Source organism: Cibotium barometz, chromosome 19 (assembly GCF_041138505.1).
Source record: "Cibotium barometz isolate CiBa-2024 chromosome 19, ASM4113850v1, whole genome shotgun sequence".
NCBI classification, from domain to species: domain Eukaryota; kingdom Viridiplantae; phylum Streptophyta; class Polypodiopsida; order Cyatheales; family Cibotiaceae; genus Cibotium; species Cibotium barometz.
In genome coordinates, this window is record NC_141064.1 from 9730766 (window position 1) to 9741804 (window position 11039).

The window sequence follows — 11039 nt, forward strand, 5'->3', positions numbered from 1 at the left end:
AAATTGGTATCAAAGAAGAAATTGTTTGTGCTTTCGTTTGTTCATTTGATTTATGATTGTGAGCACAAGTGTATATGTGCCAAGGGTCAAGGATGCCCAATTAGTTCCAAGGACAAGCATGTGTAAAATTTGGTATGAAAAAAGGAATTGTTTGTGCTTTCATTTGTTCATTTGATTTGTGATTGCAAGCATAAGTGTATATGTGCCAAGGGTCAAGGATGCCCGGTTAGTTCCAAGGACAAGCATGTGTGCACATGTTAAGTTTTGTAACATAGGAGTGTGTTGATCTTGACAAGAAGAGAATCATGCTATGAAACTCTTGCTTGAGGGCGACTCTAGAGGTGCAAGGGATGGGGGTATCTGCTTGAGAGGTCAAACCCAAGCTCACTTTACATGAAAGGTAAAAACCATGAGGGCAAGATGCTCCCCAAAGCCAAGCACAAGGACATTCCACATAGAGAACCGTGTCTCATAGAGGAGCTAGGTCCACAACAAGAAAAAGCATAGAAAAGCAAGACCTATTAGCTGAGAACTGTTTAATAAGAAACGCAACTTGCAAGCCCAAAAAAAAAAGGCTTTAAAAAAATAGTTCTGAAAAAAAGTGAGGTGCTGATGACACATGGCAACAAGGCCACCTGGCAAGTTTGGAATGATGCGACTTGACTAGCTTTTGGAAAGCAAAACATTGAAAAGAAAGAGGAGCGCTATTATTATTTAAAAGATGCTATATGTGAGTTTTTAAGCGCTTTTCCCAAGTGCTTTTGCGCGAGTACTATATGTTCACCTCCCTTGACAAGAGTGTCTTTCTTCTGTTGCACTGTGGGGAACGCCAAACTATTACTACCAAGACAACTTCAGAGGATTCGACCCTCATGCCACAATAGGAAAGCTTTGGTTTGGGATTAGTCCATTCATTCAAAAGAGGTTTTGTCATCGACTTTAGCACTCTTGCAGGAGGAACCAGATATCCCATTTCCTCTAGTTATTGCGATTCTACGGTCTCCTTGTTGACCAATGAAGAGATATCTTTGGTGCCTGGATGCTGGATAGCCTCTGGGACTGTACAATATTGTTTCTCGGATTGCAAAGTTTCCCAGAGGATGTGGGACTCCAGAGCTCAACTTTTAGGCAGACTAAGAAGAGGCACTGCCTGCCTCACTTGGGGCACTGTCTGCCTCATTTGGGGCTTCACTGCCTGGCTCACTTGGAGCTATCTTTGGTGCCAATCCAACTTGCCCTGGATGCTGAATAGCCTCAGGGACTGTACAACATTGTTTCTCGGATTGCAAAGTTTCCCAGAGGTTGTGCATCTCCAGAGCTCCACTTTTAGGCAGACTAAGAAGAGGCACTGTCTTGATATCTTTGAGAGCGAAAATCTTTAGAAATTATTTCACGTTGCAAACATCCAGACTTTAGACTTTAATTCACAGATTGCATTGACACTTTTTTTATTATCGATCACATGAACCGAATATCTAAGAAGAGAGGCCCAAATCGGAGAATTTTGCATCCACGGGGAGAGGTCCTCAAGTTTAACATAAATCCAAGCAAAGTAGTTCAAGGCTAGTCAATCCATTACGTCTAAATGAGACAGCTGCTTGCAGTGTAGAATTTGAAGGACGTTTTCTCAGTGCACCTACCAATTTACAGGGAGAAAAGGCCTTCCAGAAACAAAAAGAAAAAAGAAAAAAGCTCAAACAGGCTATCATAATCAATCACCTACATATACAACAGCTTAGTACATCCACTACGGCAGCTAAAATACAGGTTCTCCAAAATTGGGATGATATTGCATCCTTCTCCCCTTGGGTATGTCTGACCCATACATAATCATACAACACGTTACACAAAGCTCAAGCAGCTTATAAGCTGGACAGGGAGAGAGAGAGAGAGAGAGAGAGAGAGGGGGGGGGGGGGAGGTACACAAAACAACAGGGGAAGATGTACTAGGCAGGCATTTGGGTTTCAACCGGGAAAGCCTGCAATATTTGGGCGCTCAACCTTCACCAGACCTACAGCTGTCTTGGGAATCGACACATAGGGCTTTAAAGCAAGGATCTTTGCGAAAACACGATGGTCCAGATTTTTCATAATGACCCAGTCACCTTGACTACCTTGGCCCCTTACCTCCACAGCTGCAAGGCAACGATCATCCTGCCAAAGCAGTTGCTTGATGGTCCAGACTCTTCATGATGACCTTGTCACCTGTGCTGCCTTGACCCCTTCCCTCTGGTAGGCCAGCACTGTGCACTTCTTCAGGGCTAAGTATGAGGATCCTGCGGACCATAACGCAAAATTCCCTGCAGACATGCAAAATAATGGAACATAAGCTCTCCACAAAATAGCAATGCAGCAGTGCAGAAGAATAAAATTGGGTTTTTATCAGCCCAACTGTGATTTGCAGAGTGGTTGAACCAGATGCTTACAGCCAGGGGTCATCTCCAACATGCATAGTGTCCCCTTCATTGTCGCTGTAGGCCACCTGCCAACCTTTATCAGGGTCCGTAAGCTCTCCCTCCATGTGAAACATTGCTTCAAGCTCTTCAATAAGCTTCTCGTAGCTATCAAACTTGGACAGATCTACCGCTCTCCCTACCATGCTTCCTTTCTTGGTGACCTGCCAACACAAGGCAAGCAAAACCAAGACGAGGGCAGAGATTTGGATAAAGACTAACACAGCTTGCAGGCAACGAGACTGATGCGATGATAGTTCTTAACCTTGGTACAGCTCCTCACAGAATGGCTGCGAGAGTCGACTTCCTTGGAGGCATTTTGATCAAGCCTCTCCTGCTCTGATGCAGCATCCAACTTGCCAGGTGAAAAACTCTCAACATCCCTGACATGAATGTATGGCTTCTGCGAAACAACTGTCTCACCATCTGTATTGTCTTCCTCGGCTGCAGGGGCACTAGCAGTTTCAGCTGTTCTGGCTCCAGCAACCGGTGGCGAGCTATCAGTCAGAGAGACTCCAAACAGCTTGCAGCTGTTCTCAACTACGGGAGCAGAAGGCACAGCATCATGCCTCTCTTGCTTGGGGGGTTCCCATGCTGAGAATGTAGGAACAGCCGGATATGAGGTAGGATGAGCAGAGTTGACTGAAACAAGGGACTTCTCCAATCGAGAGAAACCAGAATGGGAAGGCATTAATGGCATAAACCAAGCGGAGTGCATGTCATTAGAAGGCCAAGAAGAACCCTCGATTACATTATTGCTAAGACCATGTCCATGACCATTGATGTTTACGCTCGGCACCTTTGGTGAAGCTGTGGACAGCTTCAAATCACCTTCAGATGCTGGAGCAAAAGGCGTACAAAATGCAGTTCTCGGGCTAGGTGGCTGAAGAACAGGCACCCCAGTGGCTCCTCCAAGCTGTTGAGTATGCGGGTTCTCCCAACTGCTGTGAGGGGAGCTCCTCCATAGAGAGCCTGCCCCTGAGATCCAGGGTTCTTGACCTTGCAGGACCCTGGAGAACGTGCACTCAAATGCTGCTTTTCCTGATCCTACATCAAACAGCAAAATTCAGTTTAGAGTTATTACAGATAAACCCATCACAACATCCACAACATAGTCACCAGCAACGACAAATACATGCAGCTAGAAGAGACCACAACAAATCTTACCAAGGACTGGAAAGTCATTTGTTGAAGAGGGAGAAGGGGGGGGACGAAAACGCTTGCTCCTAGGTGTAGGAGATGGGTTCACAACAGGAGATGACACGCACGGCTCAATTTCCCATGGAGACACCCTATCTTGCCGCTCATTGCTCATCATCTCATCCCAATTCACTTTCAAAAACCTCCATTTTGAGTTGGGCCAACGAATTGGATCCAAGTCTGCCATGCCAGTGATGGTACCTGAAAAGCTGCACGCACCACAATCAATGATACATCATGAGGTGCCGAAGCGAACACGTAAATCACACGTCAAAAAATGCTTATCAAAGCGAGCAAACCAGGCACACACATGCACAACAGCGGCAGTCACCAGACATCATGATAAGTAATAGCATCCTTTACACACTCATTACAGCCAATGGTGTAAATGTATACCTTCTCTCCGATGCATCATCTGTCTCAAATCTCATCTTGAACCGCATGCCGACAGATAAGGTTTGTGCCATTGCCTTGGCAACCTTCTGCGCAGGGACTAAAAAGGAAGAAAGGCTTACCCTGTTCACACCACCACAAAATGTCAAACAAATTCAATGGTCTGACACCTTAGCTGACTCTGATATCAAAAAAGCGATAAACATAGGCATCTGTCCCGAACATGCCTTGGTTTATAGAACACAGAAAACATGGTCCTCGTTGCAACAGCATGACTCGCAGTCGCCACCACACCCATGTGCATACTGTGGCTGGAAAGAACAGAAGGTTGGGTGGTCTGCTGCCGCTTTGCCCGACGAATACCCACCCTCAACTCTCCATTCTCACCTCTGCATACATTCCATAGTCACCAAGCCTCATATTATTGAGCACAACTACTGACTAAGCAAGACATAAGTATTCCGCCAAATCAGAATCAGGCACTCAAGACGTAGAAGCAGTTAGAGACCATACCGAAGAAAAATTACAGCATCCCCTGCAACAAGCCTCTTGTTGCTGACAAAAACACTCCATCCTGTTGTGAGCAAGTGCCTTCGTGGATGTCCTGGAAGTGAGGGGAGATGTTCTTAAATGTAGGAAAGGACCATCCAAACGCTGGAACTGCCCACAGAGACTAATAGAGTGCAATAACTCACCACGGTACGTGTGACGGAACCTCCATTGATGTCCATGAAGGTCTGTTGCCATCAGATCTTGGCAAGGGGGGTCCTGAGACATGTCCTGCAGAGACATCAGGAAGCAAACAATGCATCATTTAGCTACGAGGGCACAGAGTTCCTAACATTTCCTTGCATCAAAGCAGGTGTGGCAGAAAACAAGTACCGTATATATAAAAGGTTACATACCAAAGGTGGGAGACAATCCTCAGCATGCTTTCTAAGGACTGAGAAACCACCATGGGTACTGGTGTCTGAAGCTGTGAGGATCTTAGTGAAGAGGCGGACCGAATGCTGTGGATGCATAGGTTCTTCCTCTTTGCTATCTGAAGATTCGCCCATCTGCCGGGTAGAAAGACAAGGATATGAGCTGCCTGAGTAAAAAGCCATGGATGAGAGCACTAGAGGTAAAGAAAGTTTGTAAATTAACCTCCGAGGAAACTCCAACATCAGGCTCGGGTAGAAGCGAAATCTGTGTGAAAACTTCATCTGTGTCTGCTTCTGCCTGCAATCAGCAAGACCATGAAAGCCATCTTCAGGGGAAAAAAACCCTAAGCAGTGCGCAGGTAAAGGTCCTGAAGAATGTACAGCTTAAAGCACAAAGGCTCTAGTAAACATATCCTTGAGCAGAAAGCCTAGGCATGGCAAGGCAAAGAGAGTAAGGTGAAAACTGCTGGAACAGCAAGAAATGGGAACATGGGAAAGACCTTAAGTTCCTTGCAGACAAAAACCATAAACTATGTGCAGAAGAAGTTCTGCTGCAGCAAGGCATGAAGAAAAGTGGCAGAAATGTGGTTCGAATTAGTACAGAGTCAAAAAAAACTGAACCATGAAAGGATTTAGGGTTTGGAGCTTACACTAAGGGTGCGACTGACGACGCGGCAGAAGATTTTAGAGTCGAGGGAGGTGGAGTTCGGCAACTGCTGGTAGCTTCCATGATGTGTTGAAGCGGCGACCTGTTACAGAAAAGAAGAAGATAATGGTGATTGAAGGTGAAGCTCCATAGATTCATCCTGTTAAAGCTTTCTCCAACTCAAACTGTGTGCTCGTAGCCATGCTCACCTGCTCCATGTGGCCCTGCGGAAAATACCACACACGGTCACCTTCCTTTGGTACAGAGACCAAAGGCCCCGCACAGGCTTGCCATAGCTCATCAGAGTAGTTCCCTGCAGCATTGGAGAAAAAGAAACCCTTAGATCTTCCCTTCACATCTACCGAGACCTAACCCTGCAATCCAAAACCGAAACCCTCCTAGACCTAACCCGGATTCCGCGAAACCCTGACCTGAGTTCATGTTATTGTCGGAGGGAATCTGCGCATTCAGGTGAAAAGGAAGCGGCGCTTGCCTAGCCATGGCGTCTCCAGTACCTGCTGCAGGCAAACGGCTACAATCTACAACCATGGAAGAAGAGGGGCTAGAATTCGGAACCGCAAAGCCCTGTAAGAAGAAAGCCATTGCTGAGTGGTGGGGGGGGGGGGGAGGGGAGAAAAGGTAAAGCTGCAGGGCACTAGGCTATTTACCAAACAAGTTCCACTCAAGGCCCATTCCTCTCTCTGTCGCTGAACAGAAAGGAGCTTCTGGCTATAGCGGAATCGGGAAGAAAGCGTGGCTATGACGGACCAAGCAAGCACAATGAGTCAGAGAGAGAGAGAGAGAGAGAGTGAGAGAGGGAGAGGTATTCACGTCGGTAGAAAGAGAGACAGGGAAAAAGCGTGACCGTCTACAGCCAGTTTTTTTACTTGTTCCTTTCCTTCCACACTAGTTATCAGTCAACTTTCATTAAAAGATGACAGTTTATTAGTGACCCAAGCCTTTAATAGTTATTATTAATTATCATTATGTCACTTTAATATTCCTTTCCTAATCCACTAACCCCCGTTTAGCACTACCTGTATGCCCTAATTTCCATCATTATGAGGTTCGTGCTTATCCTAATCATTTTCACACATTGCCCCCCCCATCATCATTAACTATGCTTTTGACTATCAAGTAGTAGAATTTTCCCCCACCACCTTCACCTCAGTGTTCGAAAAAAACCCGGGTATAGTGTAATTTGCACTTGCAGATTTTTAAAATTACCTTCAAATTTGAAACTTAAGGGTACAAAAACCTGCATATTTTGAGGGGTTGTAGAACAAAAACCTTCAAAATTTGAAAATTTTCTTTATAAATAATTTCACAATTTTTAGATGAAGGTTTTTTACTTTTTGGGAAAATAGTTTTTTTCGAACACTGCTTCACCTGTCCCCCTTCTCCCAATTTCCCTTTATTTTTATTTAAAAAATCTCAATTTGCTTTCTTGCTCCCCTAAACCCCCCCACCTCCATCATCAACAATACAACAGCCCTATCTTCTTCTAAACCTCACCACCAATTGTTGGAAGTCTTTTATTTGGGTATGCACCCCTTTTCATCTCTCTCTCTCTCTCTCTCTCTCTCTCTCTCTCTCTCTCTCTCTCTCTCTCTCTCTATTCCCTACCTATGTGCCCTTCATCTTTGGCATGCCTCCCCTTTCTTATACCCAATTATCAAACCCTACTCATCTTCCAACGTTCCATCATGTTATTTGGAAAAGCATGCCGCCTTCAGAAGTTTTCTAGGAGCAATGAGCAAAGCTTGAGGAGGCAATAACTCTAACTTTAGCTTCTCTAGTAGACTTCATAAGTGTGCATGTCTCTCGATCACTTTTTAGTTCGTATGAAGGCACCCCACATCTACCAACTGACACACCAAAATTGCACACAGCTTTTAATCTCAATTCGCCTCTCTTTTAACTCAACAAAAGTTCATTGATATCATCCTTGAAATAAGAGAAGCATGCAAGAAACAACCTGCATTACATTGATAATTCTATGCTTAAACATAATCTTGTTTAGAACCACCTTTCCTTAAATGTAGACACATTTCAAGTAAATAGCTTCACATTCACAAGTCTCCTCAAAGCACTATGTTTTGGTATGTACACACCCACTCATGTGCACACACATACGCGTACATATATGTCTATTTATATATGTATATGTATATATATATATATACACACACATACATACATACATACACACACATAAGCATATGTATATGATGTATATGCATATGTAGGTATAAATATCTCTCTCTCTCTCTCTCTCTCTCTCTCTCTCTCTCTCTCTCTCTCTCTCTCTCTCTCTCTCTCAATACACGCACACACAATGAGACCTCGTGAAAAACTAATTCATTTATTACACACATTGCCTTGAGCATTTTTTACTTTCATTGAATAAGCGTTTGAAGTTATCTAGCATTTTTTTACGTTCATTGAATAAGCATTTGAAGTTGTCTAGCATCACAAAGTGTGAGTGCATATGAATGAATTATAGCAACAATATTTAAAAAGTATGATACAAAGCTATCATTCTTTCTTTCTTTAACAAACATGCTCAAAACAATGACTTTGCTTTAAAGCATTTGCTTTTTCAAGCATGCATAGCTTCATTGGTTAGACATAGCTACATTTAACAAAGTTGGAAGAGAAAACTTAGTTAGTTGGATATAGCTACACACGGCAAAGTTATATGATTACTGAGGTTTTTGGTTGTAGTGGTGGTGGCATCTTTGGTTGTAGTGGTGGTGGCATTGGATGGTAAGTTGAAAATAATAGAAACTATATGTATGTAAGTTTTTCTTCTTAATGCATTCGTGTATAATTAGTGTGAGATAGAGAAGCTATCTCACACTAACAAAGAATAGTGTGAGATAGAGAAGATAACTAGTGTGAGACATAGAGAAGCTATCTTACAATAATAGAGAATAGTGTGATGAGATAGAGAAGATAACTAGTGCGAGACATGGAAGCTATTAGGCATGTCATTTCACCTTAGAAATGTGTAACTACTTAGATGCTTAATCATTTCAAATAGCTCTCTTTGAAAAGTTAACTTTAAGGGGTTCATGTATCTTGGCATAGTTTGTCGCCCATCCTCTCCTCATGACAAGGATTGCAAGAAAAATAAAGTTGTTACAAAAGACAAAGTGCCTTGGAGCATGAATGACAAATTCCAATTCACACTCAATATGTACATGAATAAATGTAGAGATTTAGTGAATATGTGTTGCATGCATCTCTCTCTCTCTCTCTCTCTCTCTCTCTCTCTCTCTCTCTCTCTCTCTCTCTCTCTCTCTCCCCAACATCCAAAGAGAAACACACCCTCAAAGTTGTCATGCAAACAATGGTTTGATATGGAATGCCAAATCTAAAAAAGAGCATTAACTACCACAAAAACTTAGGAATTATATTAATGCCACATGCTATTTAAGAACCCTAAACTATATATGTGAGTAGAGAATCACACTTTGCCTCCACGAAGACAAGAGGAAACGCGAGAGAGAGAGAGAGAGAGAGAGAGAGAGAGAGGATAAGGTCAACCCCCTCCCCCCTAAATAACACCATGGTATACTATACGTTAAATCCACTTTTCCTTAAATACCCTTTTATTCTCACTATGAGTGTCTTATGTGCTCGCTCATTTCTAAGTGGCCCCTGTCCCGAGGGTTCCTTGTGCACAAGTCATGTAACCCTCTACCTACTAGCCGCAATCCTCTACCTACTAGCCGCAATCTGATTTTGCTTAAATATCATTTTATTCTCACTGTGAGTGTCCTATGTGCTCGCTCATTTCTAAGTGGCCCCTATCCCTAGGGTTCCTTGTGCATAAGTCATATAACCCTCTACCTACTAGCCGCAAACAAACAACACCTTGAATTTCTCATTCCTTAGCTCAGCTTAAACTCATTGCTCTATACACATGGACCACATGTGAGTGACCACTTGCAAACTATGTGAAACATGGACCACTTCTGTGTGAACCTTGTTAAAGCAACTCTCTATGGCCTTGGTCATATAATCCTTGTCCATAACCTTAGGAGTGTAACATTTTCTAAGAATCGTTATCTTCTTGGTTTGGTGCAAAATTTCTTTTGGTCCATGATCGACTTGATCTTGTCCTTAACCTAATCAACTAAGCTATCAATATCACATAGATATTGCTTCAATTCATTGACATAAAACACTAAATGGATAGAATTCTCTAAGCCACAACTTTGACTTTCTTTAGAATTATCTAAGGTCCACACTACCTAGGTAACAACTTAGTACGTTTCCCAATTTAGAGTCTTGGATTTAGGTTATGCAAGTACTTTCACACCTTTGTTAAAAGATCAAATTGTCCATACATTGTTAAATTGGGGGATGATGAAACTATGGATTAGAAAAGGATATGCACATTTGCTCACTTGGAGTGTGCGAGCAATGCACTCTCTTAGAATGCCCATCTCATATCACTATTCACACATATTCCAGAACATTTACACTTGCCCCTTGCAAAAGGGAAAGGCCATTACCCTTGCTACCTCCATTTAGAGATGTACACCAACATCGAAATGCTTTCTTGTTGAACCTTTTCTTTGCATGCCCATGTTACATTTTCTCTTTACTTTGTATATGTATGTGCATGAACCGCCATTCTCTCTCTCTCTCTCTCTCTCTCTCTCTCTCTCTCTCTCTCTCTCTCTCTCTCTCTCTCTCTCTCTCTCTCTCTCTCTCTCTCTCTCTCTCCATACATAAATGTGCACACACACATCTATGAATGTGTGTGTGTGTGTGTGTGTACATATATGCATATATACACACACACGTGTGCACCTGTGTATATATGTTTGTGCATATGCATACATATGTGTGCGTGTGCGTGCGCGCGCAATGTATGTGTGTATGTAAATGTGTTTGTGTATGCATATATATGTGTGCATGTGTGTGTAATAATAGGACCATACCACCATAGAAAAATAGAGATTGAGATGATATAAATACTATAAAAATGACATCACTTAATAAACTCAAATGTAGATGAAGTATAGGAAAAGGAAAGTCATATGCATTAATAGAGACTGATACAAAAGACATTGCCTAGCTAGAATGAGAAATACTAAATGCACTCCTAAATCCAATTCTTTCATTGCACTAAGTTTATTGAAGAGGGGAAGTTGTTACCTACCCCACCATTTAAAGAAATACCATGGGTTAAAACCACGACATCACATTTAGGAAGGTAGGTGTCAAAACCCACTCTCACATGTTATAGATGTGCCAGTAAATCTTAAAAAATAAAACTAAATCTAGTGGTAAAATGGTATTTTCGCATATACCTTTTACATGTCTAAACCAAGATCATGTTATAGGGAGAGAAAAAAGTATCATTGTATTCACGCCCAGATATAAGAGGTAAAGTTTACATATGAA

The 11039-nt window shown here is 42.5% G+C and overlaps 1 protein-coding gene across 5 annotated transcripts; it reads right to left on the reverse strand.

The window, feature by feature from the left end:
- Positions 1 to 1678: 1678 nt before the first annotated feature.
- On the reverse strand, positions 1679 to 6432 carry LOC147628213 (auxin response factor 1-like). 5 transcript variants are annotated; one of them, XM_086813272.1, is made up of 15 exons: positions 6284 to 6406; positions 6047 to 6200; positions 5825 to 5928; positions 5620 to 5718; positions 5470 to 5517; positions 5193 to 5267; positions 4952 to 5104; positions 4742 to 4826; positions 4560 to 4650; positions 4274 to 4435; positions 4050 to 4169; positions 3621 to 3862; positions 2719 to 3500; positions 2427 to 2617; positions 1679 to 2300 (listed from the first exon to the last, which is right to left on the reverse strand). In XM_086813272.1, exons 5-15 carry the CDS (start codon positions 5494 to 5496, stop codon positions 2150 to 2152), a joined length of 2079 nt encoding a protein of 692 aa, XP_086669398.1. In that variant the 5' UTR covers positions 5497 to 5517; positions 5620 to 5718; positions 5825 to 5928; positions 6047 to 6200; positions 6284 to 6406; the 3' UTR covers positions 1679 to 2149. The 5 variants fall into 5 exon arrangements, with proteins under 5 accessions (XP_086669398.1, XP_086669400.1, XP_086669397.1 ...); XM_086813274.1 differs by having other exon boundaries at positions 5470 to 5520; XM_086813271.1 differs by lacking the exon at positions 5470 to 5517 and having other exon boundaries at positions 6284 to 6432.
- Between the last annotated feature and the right edge of the window lie 4607 nt (positions 6433 to 11039).